Source organism: Lepidochelys kempii, chromosome 5 (assembly GCF_965140285.1).
Source record: "Lepidochelys kempii isolate rLepKem1 chromosome 5, rLepKem1.hap1, whole genome shotgun sequence".
In the NCBI taxonomy this organism is placed as follows: Eukaryota; Metazoa; Chordata; order Testudines; family Cheloniidae; genus Lepidochelys; species Lepidochelys kempii.
In genome coordinates, this window is record NC_136384.1 from 24,319,761 (window position 1) to 24,337,409 (window position 17,649).

General features: G+C 42.7%; 1 protein-coding gene across 1 annotated transcript in view; it reads right to left on the bottom strand.

Moving 5' to 3' along the window:
* ADAMTS12 (ADAM metallopeptidase with thrombospondin type 1 motif 12) overlaps positions 1-17,649 on the bottom strand; it is a 323,221-nt gene that overhangs the window by 214,737 nt on the left and 90,835 nt on the right. The window contains exon 3 of the mRNA XM_073343691.1: positions 1,572-1,746. Within this exon, the coding sequence (XP_073199792.1) occupies positions 1,572-1,746 (175 nt within the window). The remainder of the gene's footprint in view (positions 1-1,571; positions 1,747-17,649) is intronic.

Sequence of the window (17,649 nt, forward strand, 5' to 3'; positions counted from 1 at the left end):
GGTTGGACCAGCTGCCTTTGCCTATCCCTGGGCTGCATCTCAGCAGCCCCAGTACCCCCTTAGGCCTTTAACAAGGCCTCAGCCTGGAGAGTTGCCAGGCTGGAGCTCCCCAGCTCCACTTGCCTTTCTCCAGCACTGTTCTGCTTTGGGTACCCTGTGCTCCCAGGCAGCTAGGCCCTTCTCAATCCAAGGCTGGAGTGAGACTGACCCAGCCCTTCCCTTCGCCCTTGTTATACTGGCCCAGCCAGGCTCTGATTGGCTGCCTCAAGCCTGCTCATGATTGGCTCCCCGTGGCAGCCCTTTCCCAGGGCTGTCTTTAACCCCTTCCAAACTGGAGCGGGGTGACCACCCCGCTACAGTTCCCTAGTCAGACTTCCTGCCAATTAAGGATTTTTTCCCATAGTACATTTACTAATGTTTTGTCCAGGCTAGATTTAAAATTTTCCAAATGGCAAGGAACAAATGCAGTTGGTGAAAGGAGGACAGACAGCATCCTAATCAGCAACATATTACATACTGTAGTTAGGGGAGAGCAAGAGCAACCTACAGATATGTTCCTTTATTCCAGGGTCTTCTAACCAACAACAAGAATCGTACTCCAAAGAGTCACAGTACTGTAAGAACATTTAGATCATCTAAGTAGCTCCTCATATAACTCGTATTGTCACAAACAATACCTCAAAAATTGTTACCTAGGACAAGGCACTACAGCAGTGGTCCCCAATCTTTCTGTTGCTATCGCATATTCATGTTCCCAGAAGAGTGTGGCAGGCGCCGGACGACCAGCCGCCGAAATGCCACCAAGAAGCAGCGTCATCAAGAAGCGTTGGTTGTCCGGTGGCTGCACTCCTCGGCGGTGGGTTGTCCGGCGGAAGCGCTCCCTTGTCAGTAGGCGGGTGCACATAAATGCCCTGGCGGGTGCCATGGCACCCCCATTGGGGACCACTGCACTAGAGGCACTTTAATACAGCCAGGTACAGGGCTTTAGATATTCCAATAATAGTCATGTGGAAACTTGAAATATTGATACTCACCACAGAGATGATACCCAGAACTGATATAACTAAAACATGGCATGGTAACATTCTGTTTAGTTTTTCTGATAGTGTGAATGGAAAGTTGGTATCATTAAACCCAGAGGGACAGATCCTCAGCCAGTGTAAGTGTACGTAGATCCACTGAAATGACTGGGGCTCCACTGATTTACACCAGTTGAAGATCTGGTCCCAAGCATCTGGACCTATTTGAGTACTGCCTGGTGTGACTGGCAAAGGGCTGTAGGGCTCTGCGTAGAATGGATCAGATGGATACTCACAAGCTTCACCTCTTATGAAATATAAAATTGAAATTACACTAGGGTTAAAATACATATAGGAAACCCTGAAAATCACTCACAGTAAGCCACAAAACTGTTCTTATGGAGCTCCTAATGCACTGTACTACTAATTCCTGACTTCTATGTTAATAGAAAGCTGCCAGTTGGAAAAGAAGGGTGTAATTATTTGTGAAGGAAAGGCTGGGTTAAAAAAATTTAGCAACCAACAAGCAAAAAGCTCCAACAAAATTCATACCATTCAATCCACAAGCTTGTTCCTTGTCTGTTGTGGTCTCCCGCCGTTGCCTTAAAGCATTTTGAAGGATATTTGCCCTGTAGATTATGTGTGGGTATGCTATTCCCTCTTCCAGTGGATGCTTTTTCACAGGCTCAATGAAGTAGTCCCCATGGGGCAGACGGAAATATCCAGTCTGAAAATAAGTACATAAATGTTAATTTCAACTGCACCTGTCCAGCACTCTGATTCAAATCTGAATGAGTCTGGATGTTCCCTCACATCAGCAGCTTTGGGCTTTTCTGATAAGTTAGCCATGTTTCACTCAACAGCTTTAAATTAAAACAATAGGGTTTGTTTGTTTTTTACTCCTTTTTTTTCTTTGTAACATAAGATACCAAAAGGGAAACTTTGAAGTCTTGCTAGGAACTCAGAACTTGAGGGTAATAAAAATGGAGGATGTTGCTATGACAACTCGCTAGCATTATAGTCCTGCTGGGCCCAGCTTACAAGAGTTGCTCACATGAACTCCTTTCTAAGAAGCTCTGCCCCTCTTTATCATGGCAAAGGTTGTCAGACTTCAACAACGCTGACAAAGTTAATCAGTCAAAATGCTGCATTCATGATACAGTAGAATAGTCTTTTGTTTTCCTAGGGCTGTGCACCTGTGCCCTAGACAAGAAAACTTGTATAGAGGCTGTTGCACAATGGGGAAGAATAATACCCTCCACTGAAGGAATTACAGGATGCAATTTCATGGCCAGTATTATACCGAAGCTCAGACTAGATGGTCCTAGTGGTCCCTTCTAGTCTTACAATTTATGAAAGCGTTACTCTCCTCTGACTTCACAGTGAAACAGGGTGTTTTTTCCATAGATTTTAAGGCCAGAAGGAACCATTATGATCACATAGTCTGACCTCCTGCATAACACACGCTGTAGAATTTCTCCCAATTTCTCCATCAACCTCATAACTTCTGGCTGAGCTAGAGCATCTTTGATTAAAGACATCCAATCTTGATTTCATGGGATTGTTTTAAAAACAGGACAGCACAGCCACTCACTTCAGCATACACATTGGACCAATAGCAATTCTGCTTATAGACGTGCTTTAGATCCAACACCAGCTGCACATCACCAGGCGTGTGGTAGATTGATGATCCTCCCCAGCTATCCACCCTCCCTTTTTGTCTCATTCTGGTCCCTGAACTCTCCTCCTTTCCTAGCTTCATACAAGGAAGGCAGAAAAGATCACCTGGCAGACACACTCCAGTCTTGCATAGCCAAATTCACAAGAAAGGACAGACACACGTGAAAGAAAAATCATCATATTCTCAATTCCCCATGTCAGCAAGAATAATTAATCATGAGCTATGTGTATTACCTGCCCCACTAAGAAGTCCAGTACGGATCCAACAAGTCCTGCTCCAAGGTTCACCCTTCTCCAGACACTTGCTACAAACCTCCAGTGCACAATCCACACCTCTTAATGTCCATAAATATCTTGAGTTGAGGGATTGGGGTGCAGGTATTCATAGCCTGTTTTTCCTTGTGCATTCCCCAAGGGGAAGGAGGTGGGAAGTGAATTAAATGAACTTTCCTCTGAGTTTTTGTTATCTGCATCATTAATGCCTCTATTGCAGCATCTTTCCCTCCAGCCCAATTTCCATTGCAAATGAAAGTAAAAATACCAAGGTTGCCCTTCTTTTAAAAAAAAAAAAAAAAGCCTTGTGATTTTATTGAAGATGTCAATATTAACTTCAAGACCCCGTGAAGGTTTACAGATTCTGGATTAGGGCTCAAGTTCACAAAGGTTTACTGATCTGGGTTTAAATGAGAATATAAATAATAAAAGAGTCAGGAGTCCCAGTTTTTAGCATAAAAACAAAATATACAAATCAGCTCTTCATGAGATACCATAAATCAAGGCTATTTTTGAAACAGGAGTCTGACAAACAATATTAAAGTACACAAATCCTAGCATTAAATCTGTGGTCAACACAGATAAAGATGTCAAGCAAGCATGAGTCCAACAAATAGGAATGCAAAGGAGAGGCTATACAAGGTTAGGATGTTATATCAGGGTTGTATTAAGGCTACTTACTTAGTAATGAGAGGCCAGACTTCTCTTAAAAAGAGTGGGTTATAATGACAGTACTGCCTCCAAAACCCTAGTTCCAAACATCCCAAATTCTTGGAGAGTTTGGATCTCTATCTGAGCTTTATGCTCGGGCCAAATAATGTTGTATATAGTATAGAAGTTTGTTTAGGCGCTAGTAAACATAGTTAACACAACCTGCCCTCAGGCATCCCCACCAAAAACCATACTTTTTGCTGTGGATGGAGTATTTGTTTTTGGAGTCTTCTAGCTTCTCACTGTAATAAATTGTCCCAGGTCACCTCTGTTTTGAAACCTACAAAACTTGACAATAGCTAGACAGCTGGTGTGCTGTGATCACTACTTATTAGGCTAATCATAACAATCTTCTGCCCTCCCATAACAGTTTGTTGCAGCCACCTGTTGGGTCTCATAAACTTATGTTCAAAGCTTTATGAACCAGGGAGTCTTATTTGTGTGTGTGCACGCAGTGCCTAGCTAAACCCATGAGAAGAACCTCTATGAGCTACCACAAAAACAAACAATCAGGAGGTCTCATGGCAAGAGTTGTACAAAACTTTGGTAAATGAAACCTGGAGAAGGTTACTGGGTTCAGAGATTTGTTACAAAACTTGAATCTCTCAGAGGTTTGCAAACCTTTTATGGGAACTGAGTCAGCCCAGCAAACTACCCACCCTCTATCTCTCTCTCCAATAGATCCTGGCTCACCCTTACCCTTTGTTGTGGTCTTCAAGGTGGTGGGACAGTTGGTCTGCAATCCTCTCCAAAGTCTTCAAGTAGTGGCAATCTTTAGGGGCAATGAAATGGCACACTCTCATTGAGTCCTCAGGAGGCAGAGCACATGGGCCTGCTCTTCCTTACCAAAAAGTTGACTAGTGTCTGCAGGAGGGGAGGGAAGGAGTCATGCCAGTCCTCCCTTTGTACAGCAGTGGGACTATGAACTCCTCTGGTCCTGCTGCTGTTACTACTATTCTGTTCTATAAAAGTTCTTATATCACCCTCAATCACTATATAGCGTCTGAACACCTTAGAGTAGTGCACTGAAGTGTGACTAACATCTCTCATGTATGGTTTATTCTCCCATTCTCTCCTCAGGGGGAGAAGTGTGTGCGCAGTGTAGCGTTGTGCTAGAATATGATTTTTTTGTTTTACTTACACCGCTCCTCTCTTAGAGAAGGCAACATCAAAGAGGTACACCTTGTAATTGGAGTGGGAGGTGGTAAGATTTGTAACGGTCTTTTGTTTCTAAGAGAGTTTATTCCAGTGTGTCGGATCTGCCCACAAGAAAGCTTTGTCTCCTACCCAGATGACTTTAACCCTTGTGATAGAAAGTTCCATTGTGCGTCAGGAGTGGAGCTGCTGATCACCAAAGCTTTAGTAGGTCTTTAGATGTACTGGGCCCAGGCTTTCGACTGTTTTGAACATAAGGATCAAGACCTTGAACTTGACCCGATATTCTGTGGGAAACCAGTGTGGCAAGTGGAGGACAGCTTTGATGTGCTTGTGATAGCCCATGTTGCTGCGGAGATGTTCTGGCCCTTACACAGAGTTGCTGACTCATGATTTTATCATGAATCTTGCAATAGCTGGTGTTTGTCTTAAAGGCCCATTTCCTGGAATCCTTATACTAAGGGAGAATCTAATAAAAGATTTCATGAACTCTCAGTTGTAGAGAAAAGTTTGAAAAGGCTCAATACACAGCAGCCAAACAAGAACTCAAAATGTATTTTAAAATAATCTACTGATTTATTAATGCCTGGGTTTGTCAATATTGCTTATGTTATTCTGGGTTGACAGACCTCAGAAAACAGTTGTCACTGAAAGGGAATCATGAGACTCACAGTAATACTAAGGTTTCAGAGTAACAGCCGTGTCAGTCTGTATTCGCAAAAAGAAAAGGAGTACTTGTGGCACCTTAGAGACTAACCAATTTATTTGAGCATAAGCTTTCGTGAGCTACAGCTCACTTCATCGGATGCATACATGAAGTGAGCTGTAGCTCACGAAAGCTTATGCTCAAATAAATTGGTTAGTCTCTAAGGTGCCACAAGTACTCCTTTTCTTTTAGTAAAACTAAGGTTTCAGAGTAGCAGCCATGTTAGTCAGTATCCGCAAAAAGAAAAGGAGTACTTGTGGCACCTTAGAGACTAACAAATTTATTTGAGCATAAGCTTTCATGAGCTGCAGCTCACTTCATCGGATGCATGTAGTGGAAAATACAGTGGGGAGATTTTATATACACAGAGAACATGAAACAATGCCACTACATGCATCCGATGAAGTGAGCTGTAGCTCACGAAAGCTTATGCTCAAATAAATCTGTTAGTCTCTAAGGTGCCACAAGTACTCCTTTTTTTTAGTAAAACTAAGGAGTACTATAGCCATCTGAACTAAAACGACTTATAAATGCATTAATACTGAAGCAATCCAAGATCTCAGAGCTATTCCCAGGCACAGGGAAAAATGTTTACTTACTATATGGTAGTGACCTTACAGACATATTGAGAGGATTAATGTTTGTTCGGCACTCTAGGATCTATTAAGCGTTCAGTTATGGGTCATCTGTGTCAGGAGACATTTTCTCCCATTTTCTCTTGTCTTGCAGACTTACGCTCACCAGCCTCTGGACCATATTGATAGTTAGTTGACTGCATGACTGCAATGAAATAAAATGGCTGAGATGAAACTGATCTACTGTTCTACTGCCAAGGGATTGAGTAGAATGTATTATATTCACAATGCAATGAATTTGCTTTTTGACAAGGAGAAAGGTCATGTAGAGAGAGTCAACTTTCATCTGCTGTAACAAAAATCAATTTGATCCACAGCAAGTATTTATGAATTTTACATTCTACTAACTTATTGGACTTGTCTGAACCTTCTTGACAAAGCAGATATGCCGGATCTCGCGGGGGGGCTCCCCTCGGGTCTCAAATACAGTCTCCTCCTGAGGTCTTTTTCCCCAGTTTATGAACAGATGGCAGAGGAGAGCTCATTCAGACCCTGGCTTACACGTGACTGGTCAAGTACTCTCATGTGGTGGCCTCTCTAAACCATTGCCCATATCTAATGAGATGAAAGGAGGCACTATGCTGGGACCAATCCTGTTTGCTCTCTTCACAGCTGTTCTGAATTACGCAACTGACAAGCTTTATAATGGCATCTACATGAGGTACAGAACTGGTGGAAAAGTCTTCTGTCTCCAAAGGCTCATGGCAAAGACAAAAAAGTCCATGAGAAACTCATATGTGAAGTCCTTTTTGTGGATGATTGTGTTCTACTTTGTCACAATGAAAGCAACCTACAGTTTATTCTTCACAGGTTATCCAAAAAAACTAAAGAGTTTGGAATCACTATCAGTCTGGAAAAAACTGAAGTCCTCTTCCAATCAGCCCCATTAACCACTACCACGGAGCTAAACATCACCGTTCATAGTATAAAATTAAAGACCATCAATCACTTTACATACCTTAGCAGAACCATCGCAAGTGACGGCTCCCTGGATCAAGAAATATCGAACAGAATGCAAAAGGCAAGCCAGGCTTTTGGAAGACTCCAGCGTAGGATACTCAACCTGCATATCAAACTGTCAACAAAACTCAACTGAAGAAGAGCTCGGTGTCACTCGGAAGCTTGTCTCTCTCACCACCAGAAGCTGGTACAATAAAAGATATTACCTCCCCACCTTGTCTCACTAACAAAACTGATGATATACAGTAAAAGCTGTGTTATCCGGCCCTGTACCAACCAGAAAGCTCTATAAACCAGCATTTCTAAGCTTCATAGAAGCCGTAATTGGCTCAACGTGGCTCCCCAGAAGCGGCAACATGTCCCTGCTACTCCTAGGCGGAGGAACAGTTACGAGGGATTTGGAGTGTGGGACATGGGCTCTGGGAGGGAGTTAGGGTGCAGGACGGGGCTCGGGGTGCCAGATTTGTCCTAGACGGAGGTGCAGCAGACAGCTCTGCATGCTGCCTCCGCCCACAGGTGCTGCCCCTGCAGCTATCATTGGCTGCAGTTGCCAGCCAATGGGAGCTGTGCAGCCAGCGCTCAGGGTGGGGTAGGGGCAGTGCACGGAGTCCCCATGGCAGTTCCTCCACCTAGGAACAGCAGGGACAGGTCGCCGCTTGCAGGGAGCCACCCATGGTGAGCACCCCCCAGATCCAGCACCCCACACCCCTTCCCATGCCCCAACCCCCAGCCCCACACCCAAATTCCCTCTCTCTTAGTTAACTGGCATTTTTCACTTACCGGCATCCCCCATTCTCCCAACACACTGGATAAAAAAGATTTTACTGTACAATGCCTCAGTGATTGTGTCCCTTTTATACTGGTATGAAGCATGGACAACTCACTGCAGATACATCAAGAAACTGGAAAAAGTATCACATGTGCTGTCTTCACTCTATTCTGAAGGTCGGCTGGCAAGACAAAGTTTCAAACATTAACATCCCTGAAAGATCAAAAACAACCAGCATCGAGACAATGATTAGCAATGATCGGCTTAAATGATAGCTCATGTTACCAGAATGAGTGATGAAAGACTCTCAAAAAAGTCTTCTTCAGTAGATTGAAACATCTTTAAGCAGAATCTCAAGTCATGCAGTAAAAATATTGATAATTTCAAAGACACATCCTAAGACAGATCTGAATTGAGAACATCTTTCACTAAGATCGTAAACACTTTGAGAAAGACAGAGGCAAAAACGTGATTGAAAAAAGGGCCAAGCATCATGCCAACTCTTCAGTGACAGCTTACACCTCCCATCTGACATCTGTTCAAGACCTTGCTCCTAAAACAGCCACAAGAGAACACACATGATGCAACTGTCAGATATGACAAAGCCCTGGCTGGGATGATTTAACTGGGAATTGGTCCTGCTTCGAGCAGGGGGTTGGACTAGATGACCTTCAGGGGTCCCTTCCAACCCTGAGATTCTATGATTCTATGACATATAACCATATAATACATATGCTGTTACCCTGAAATCAGCGCATGGGTTGCTCTTAGGTCTATCTTAATGGCAGTTTGTATCACTGCCACAACATGATGATTAAACATGGGATGATTTAACTGGGAATTGGTCCTGCTTCGAGCAGGGGGTTGGACTAGATGACCTTCTGGGGTCCCTTCCAACCCTGATATTCTATGATTCTATGAAGAGAAAGCAAACAAGAGGAGCAGATAAAGGAAAAAGGTGGGAATGGCAAAGAAGATTCTTATGATGTAATGCAGATTCTCTTGACTGGATTCCCACCCCTAGAAATCAGTCAAAAAACTGAAAAGTGAATCACCAACATCTTCCACACCATTCTGCACATCTGGCACAAAGATGTTCTCTTTTTTGTTCAACATCTTCATTAATGATCTGGATGATGGGATGGATTGCAACTTCAGCAAGTTCGTGGATGACACTAAGCTGTGGGGAGAGGTAGATACACTGGAGGATAGGGATAGGGTCCAGAGTGACCTAGAAACATTGGAGGATTGGGCCAAAAGTAATCTGATGAGGTTCAACAAGGATAAGTGCAAAGTCCTGTACTTAGGACAGAAGAATCCCATGCACTGCTACAGGCTGAGGGACCGACCGGCTAAGCAGCAGTTCTGCAGAAAAGGACCTGGTGATTACAGTGGACGAGAAAGCTGGATATGAGTCAGCAGTGTGCCCTTGTTGCCAAGAAGACTAATGGCATATTGGGCTGCATTAATAGGAGCATTGCCAGCAGATCAAGGGAAGGGATTATTCCCCTCTATTCAGCACTGGTGAGGCCACATCTGGAGTACTGCATCCAGTTTTGGGCCCCGCACTACAGAAAGGATGAGGACAAATTGGAGAGAGTCCAGAGGAGGGCAACGAAAATTATTAGGGGGCTGGCTTGTGAGGAGAGGCTGAGGGAATTGGGCTTATTTAGTCTGCAAAAGAGAAGAGTGAGGGGAGATTTGATAGCAGCCTTCAACTACCTGAAGGGGGGCCCAAAGAGGAAGGAACTAGGCCGTTCTCAGTAGTGGCAGATGACAGAACAAGAAGCAGCGGTCTTAAGTTGCAGTGGAGGAGGTCTAAGTTGTCTATTAGGAAAACCTATTTCACTAGGAGGGTGGTGAAGCATTGGAATGGGTTACCTAGGGAGGTGGTGGAATCTCCATTCTTAGAGGTTTTTAAGACCCGGCTTGACAAAGCCCTGGCTGGGATGACTTAGTTGGGGTTGGTCCTGCTTTGAGCTAGGGGTTGGACTAGATGACCTCCTGAAGTCTCTTCCAACCCTAATCTTCTATGATTCTATGAATTTTTTAGTAACTATCTAGAGAACGATGAGCCAAAGTTCTTTTGGGGAGGATCTCTCTCTTCTCCACCACACACACAGTTGTTTCACAGAATCCATGTTCATTGATGCTAATCAGAATAATTTTCCCTTATGACAAACTCTGTGCTTGAATAAAGAGCAACTAATTTACTATCAAGCACTTTTCCTTCTGAACCTCAACCCTGTCAGTGCCAAAGTAACCTCCCTGCTCTCTAGCTTGGCTGGAAGTGCATTAAACTACACTGAATTAACGCCACTTTAGTTTTGAATGTGTACACACACACACACACACAGGTTTAATGCAGTTTAACTAATCCACTTTAAATTCATACCTTTAGGTGAGTGTCCCCATGTAGACAAGCCCTGTGAGAGGAGGGATTAAGTGGGAACATGTCATACTGCCTTTTACATGTTATCTATTGTTGCCTCCACAACAGCTGTTGGTCTCTTTTTACCATCAGTTCAGTGGAGAAAGGAGACATGGTGGGAAGAGGCAGCAGCCCATTGGTGTTGCACATGAAGGCATCTTTTCTCAGGCTGGGAGCCATCACTAAAACTATATTGCTGTTAGGTGGGCAATTTAATGGGCATACCTCAGTGATGTTGGCCCTAGTAGCAACAGAGTTGAAAGCATCCCCTGTTATCCAATAGCAAAGGTTACGGATGGTGGCCCAAGATTTGTAGATCTTGCAAGAATGGGACATTGTCAACGCCCTACAAACTTTTGTTTTGCACGGAGTCTTAATACTGCCGTACCAAACAAAAATACACAAGAGGCCTATCCTGGTTTCCAGCTCTACATATTAGGCTCCACCCACACGACGGTGGGATTCCCAGCTCACATACACGTACTCATAATACATCAATAAGAGCTAATGCAAGTATAAGTACCAGCGTAGCAACAGAGACAGCAGCAGCACAGCTTAGCCACGCCGAGTACAAACCCACCTGAACCCTGCGGATACATACTCAGCACAGCTAAGCCATGTCCCTGCTGCCACCACCCCTGCTACACTACTATCTGTACTTGCGGTAGTTCTCATCAAGCTACTGCGAGTAAATGCAAGCTGGAGATCACATGCCTGGCTCCTAGTGTAGACATAGCCATAGATTCTATGGTTATGGCTGAATGAGTAACCAAGACAGACACCCAAGTGTGTAGTATCCTACACTTCACCATTTACAGATGGCAATACAGTGTGTGCAGACATACCAGAGATTTAAAATGTTCCCCCTTTTTTTTTTTGTCCTGTTTGTGTAAAGTAGAGATTGACAGGCCAATTTTGGAAGAAATAAAAGCCCCTTCAAAACTTTCTTCTTGTACTGAACCATTTTGCATTTTCTAACAATGATCCGATAAACTTATCTCATTTCCACTTTTGAACTGTGACAAGAACTGGAGGTGCCACACTCCATGAGAAAAGGTGTTCTCGTGCCATTTGCAGCTGTCACTGCTATGACAAGTATGGGTAATCATGAGCAAAAGGCTGCTCATATGAGATTTCCTGCAGTCTCAAGAGGTTTGGGAGCATCCACATGATTTGTCCATCAAGAACAAGCTTTACCCATCACTAGCTCACTTGTCACTGGTACCATTTGGTAAATGACAAGCTGTTTATTGAGAAGAATGAAGCCATCTGTCTCAAAAATCGAAGAAAAAACAATGAAATACTCTGAAACACTAAGTAGTATTTTATTCACAATGGTCCCTAAATCTCACTTCTTTCATAAAGTCTTTCTATAATAACCCAAATTCATAAATCTTTTAAAACTAGACCTAGGAGACCCAAAATATTTCAGATAAAGACAATGCAATGATTATCTGGGGCTAACTGTATTCATGTAGGAACTATGGTTTTCATACGTGCACAGCATCATGTACGCATATAAGAGCTATATGATGGCTGAATAAAGAACAATGAACACAAACACAGACTCCTATTGGTATGTGACTAGTTTATTATATATTTCTCTGTGCTAATAATAAATATCAGCACACTGTACATTAGCAAGAATAAATAAGATTATATCACCTTTTCTACCCTCAGGTATATCCATGATATAAAAATGCTATTTCAATACTAAAAACTGGATACATTATATTTCAAACACAAGCCCTCTCAGGGGAACAACTGACATAAAAGGAGTTTGATTACCTGTTCCCCATGTTAAAAAAAGAAAGGCTGCTTAAGTAATTTTGAAGCCAAGTTAATAAATAGGAAAAAATATACTGTCCTCAATTTCCTGTTAATTTCCTTTAAATGAAATGTTGTTTTCTGTGTGCATCAATGCTGTTTGTGTAGAAGAGATTGTCCAAACAGGTTTTCCGCTTAAAGGTATCTGCTGATGGCTCACACAGCTGCCATAACACATTCGTTAATTAATATAATATACTGTGGGACCTGTATAGTATATACGTCACGAAAGGTAATGATCTGCACTGAATAGAAGAAAGCTTTAATTATTCTTCAACTTAAGAGCTTTAGTTTGTTACCTTTTTGTAGTCAGCATTGAGAAAATTTCCTTTGCTATTATATGAGTTATATATAGTGTTCTTGAAGGTTTGTTATTTCCTACCCTTTGTTGTCTTCTGAATCATGAACGTAAAAGCAATGTAACAAATGAAGGTGAAGAAACTTAATCTAGAAGCCCAGCAGAGGTCAAATTGATAAGTGAAACGTCATTGCAAGAACACATGTGGTCTGCTGCTTGCACCACACAGTTTGGATGACAGGATGATGAACTCTGCTATCTGAACTGAAACGCATTCACACTGGAGGTGCCCTATTTGTGTTCATTGCCAAACACCTGTCTCAATCTTTTCCCAAGAAAAAGTGATACTGTAGTACAACTGGCATTATTTAACTCAAGTGTCTTTGTGAAAAACTACCGCATGTAACTGGAAGAGAGCTGGCTGGGAAAAGGTTACTGCCTTCTACTCCTCTCCTACCCCACCCAAGGAATTTTGGAAATTATTTGACTTTTCAGCAAAAAATTGAAAACTGAAGTCGAGCTGGGGAGCCCAGCACATAGAGGAGAATGGAAGCACAAGCTACCAAAACGACAACTGCCAAGAGACACTGCTGTGGCAGATCTGAATCAATGGTTTTGGCTGGCGTTTTTCAGGTGTTTAATTTTTGACAATAAAAAGGACAAAATGAAAAACCATAACACAACCCCAAGGATTTTCCATGGAGAGCAGAGCCGTTTCATGAAAAATTTCACTTAGTCAAAGATCCAATTTTCCAGCGAAAGAACTTTCACAGAAGATTTTTGACTGGCCCAAAATGGGAACCTGAAGTAAACTTTTCCCTACTGGGAAAAAGGAGTGGGGAGAACAACAACTAGGTCCCGTCCAGCTGTTGTATCAACATGCCAATAACTACACTCAACTCTGTTTCGTCTTTTCATCAAGCCTGGACAGAACAGCTTCTCTTCTCTTCCAGAGCCTGGCAGAATAGGCAGAGAGTGCTTGGATGAAAGTTAAGTGGTTTACATTAACTCCAGTTAAGATTGATCAAAACAATTGTAATTCCAGTTTATCTGCATTAAAATAAACTATGAGAAAATGGAAGGGGAAAACAAAGACAGGGTAAGTCCCATTCTCACTGATGCCCAAGCAACGTACAGCTGTTACACACATTAATATTCATGGCCAACATCATTTGGATATCATCTGTCCTAACCCACCAAGAAACTTTCTGATGGGCTTCCCAAAGCGTTGAAAGCAAATGTTTTTTTTAAATCCTCACGCTGAAGAAGTTCATTTAAAAAAAAAAAGACCTTTGTTAACTCTAAGCCATGGCTTCCTCTTTTATTAACTTTCACATATCTGTCTAGCAACAATGCCATCATCCTTTAAATGCACTGGATATTACTGTTCCATTGTGGGAGCTGTTCCACATAATAGTCACTTATCCATGTGGTTATGATTGCCCTACAAGCCATTGCTTGAAGATCTGTATCAGTCTCACAAAACATATTGCCTTACTGCTTGTCCTCATGGTATACAATTGTCGGTGGATGAAGCTATCCACAAAAAAAGGTAGATAATTGTCATTTGGCCATGTATCTGCTTGGAGCCACATTAATTTCTGCATGGACTTCCGCTTGGAAAGCCACAGGATTTAAGGGGTTCATGCCATATAGAACAGCTGCTTCTTCAGCCACCACACATCTTTGACCACACATAGCCACAGTTGTGTGCTGTTCATGGTGTCACATATCCATAGCTCCTCCCCTCCACTTTCCTCATTTCCTCTCCACACTGTCCAAAAGCTGTTAATCCTTCTTCACTTGAGCCAGAACTATCAGCCAGCCATGGGTATGACCACAATCAGCCCTTGTTTCATCTAATAATCTCTTTACCACTGCACAGCTACCATGAGCCTAGTTTTTAGATTCATTAACACTCCCCAGCATGCAGAACAGAGCCTCCTTTGCATTGTTTGGTGTTTCTCCCTTACAATAATTGCTACTATTCTGCCATCCTCAGAGGATTTTCTCTTCTTCCTCCCTCCCACCAGTTCACATAGTTTGTGGGTCAGAAGATCTGGAACTGTTGATGCCAATTAGCTCCACAAAAAATGCAGACCCCTTTTACAGATGAGGGATATTTGCTTTTACTAAAGAAATGAGTGCAAAATTCTTGCAAACTTCGCATACATTTGAAATTCCAAAATAACTTAGCAATAATAGTTCTGAAAACAAAAATTGTTTAGTTCCCCTCCAAAAAACTCAGGTTGGAAAAGTAGAAGAGTACAGCAGCTGCTCCATTCTAGGAAAATCCTCTCAAAATACCCAGTTTCTCTCTTTTGATTAGGACTGCTCCAAGAAGCCTGTAAACTGAGGGGACTACTTGTCCAAATGATTTGTTTCTCATTAATTCCAAAACTGTCGCTTATGCAAATGGAATAAATGTAATAAAAATGGTTCTGTACTTAGACTCATAGACTTTGAGGCCGGAAGGAACTATCATGATCATCTACTCTGACCTCCTGCATATTGCAGGCCACAGAGCCTTACCACCCACTCCTGAAGTAGGCCCATAACATCTGTCTGAGTTACTGACGTCCTCAAACTTTGATTTAAAGACTTCAAATTACAGAGAATCCACCATTTACTCTAATTCAAACCAGCAAGTGACCCAGGCCCTGTGCTACAGAGGAAAGCAAAAAAAAAACCCAGACTCTCTGCCAATCTGACTTGAGGGAAAATTCCTTCCCAGTCCCAAATATGGCAATCAGTTCAACTCTGAACACGCGGGTGAAGCCCACCAGCCAAACACCTGAGAAAGAATTCTCTGTAGTAACTCAGAACCCTCCCCATCTAGTGTCCCATCACCAGCCATTGGAGATATTTGCTAATAGCATTCACAGATGGGCCATCTGCCATTGTATGCAATCTCATCATACCATCCCCTCTATAAGTTATCAAGCAGAGTCTTGAAACAAATTAGGGTTTTTTACCTCCACTGCTCCCCTTTGAAGGCTGCTCCAGAACTTTACTCCTGTGACGGTTAGAAACCTTTGTCTAATTTCCAGCCTAAACTTGTTGATGGCCAGTTTATATCCATTTGTTTTTGTGTCCACACTAGTACTTAACTTAAATAATTCCTCTCCATCCTCCATGTTTATCCCTCTGATGTATTTATAGAGACTAATCATATCTCCCCTCAGTCTTCATTTGGTTAGGCTAAACAAGCCAGGCTCCTTAAGTTTCCTCTCATAAGGCAGGTTCTCCATTCTGCTGATCGCCGTACTAGCCCTTCTCTGCACCTGTTCAGTTTGAATTCATCTTTCTTAAACATGGGGGACCAGAACTGCACACAGTATTCCAGATGAGGTCACACCAGTGTCTGGTACAATGGTAATAACACTTGTCTATCTTTACTGGAAATATCTCACCTAATGAATCGTAGGATTGCATTTGCTTTTTTCACAGCCACATCACATTGGTGGCTCACAGTCAACCTATGATAGACCAATACACTCTTTTTTCCTCTGTTGCGTCCAACTGATAAGTCCCCAGTTTGTAGCAAAAATTCTTCTTGTTAGACCCTAAATGCATAACCTTGCAAATTACACTATTATATTTCATCCCATTTCTATTACTTCCATTTTCAAGGTTGTCCAAATCTTCTTGTAGGAGGGCTAGTCCTCATACACCAATGCAGCTGTGTCTCTGTAGCGCATCTGTTGAAGACACTCTATGCCCTCAAGTTTACAGATTCATTTAAAATCCTTGCTATTGGCCTTGCAATTTCATGTGCCATTCCCTTTAATATTCTTACTTGCTGTAATGTGGCTCGACTCACCAAACTGGCACCTCCTGCTGCCTGTCTTGGAGATTAGCTCTGCAGCTCAGTATACCCTCTCCTGATGGTGTCTCACCTGCTGACACTTCTGCTCCTGGACCCACATCACTCCAAGAATCACAGTGTCCTCTCTGTGACACGGCCGGAGGTGAGTTCTGCAGTCCAACTGTCCTGCCACTTCCCCAATGGCATCTGCAGCCAGTTGTCCAGCCACTTCCCTGTGGCCCCAGCACCCTCTTTGCCTTTGCCTCAGGGCCTCAGCCTGCAAATCCCAGCAGCCAACCAGGAGCTCTCTCTAGCTCCCCCTGGTCCCTGCTAGCAGCACTGCTTTGTCCAGGGTGCTAGCTTTCATCTGCCTGCCAAGCACCCAGTTCTCCCTCCTGGAGCTCCAGGAAATAACTGAACCTGCTCTGCCCTGCAGCTCTTCTTATATGGGCCTACCAGGCCCTGCTTGGCTGCTCCTCCCAGCCCCTCTCTAATTGGCTGCCTCCTGCAGAGCCTCCCTAAGGCTCTATTAACCCCTTAGAGGTCAGTCTGGGGCCAACGCCCCATCACACTTGCCTGCGTGAGAAATTCCTTGAAAGACCATTAATAACCTGAGGAGTTCTAGAGCTTTGAATTGGGAGACAAATAGTTGCAGTTTGCAAAGTAGATCAAGTTTTGACTCTAAAAGCAACTCTAAAAATGAATACCATACTGAACAGATCAGAGTAAATGTCAGTAAGATAGTAAGTCCTTTCCCCAAAGAGTTTACTGTAAGAAGGCACGTGTGAAATAGAAATAAAACAGAACACACACTGAACGGAGTGTGGGTTTTTAATCCTAGAGATGAGAGTGTACTAGGAATACTTTAAATTATTGTTCACTCATATTCTAAAACCAACCTCTGGTCAGTATTCATGTCTTTGTGAATATTCAAGACCTCAAATATTTATGACTACTCAGTAAAAGCAAGAATCAATTTCTTATTGTATATTTGATTGAAGAAGTCACAATACACCATGTTTTGGTTTACTACATATGTAACAGGCTACTCATTGGAGACAGGTTTGTGAATTTTGAGAACTGTTTGGAGAATGAGAAAAAAAGGGCAACATTTGTAAAATGAATGATTTATTGTAAATTAGTCACTCACACCTATTTTATACAAGAATACTCTATATACCAGGGCTATAGGAAAGTCTGAGATACATTATCAGTGGGATTTTCTTGACAGAGTTTACCTTCTGTAGCAGAGACTTATACAGCTTGGCTTTAGGCCCATCCATTGGCTCACCTAGCCTAAGGGGAATTTCTCTGCTTCTCCTCAGATGGTCAACCACTAGCTCCCATTGCAGTTAGGTCACTGGGGTGACTTAGCAC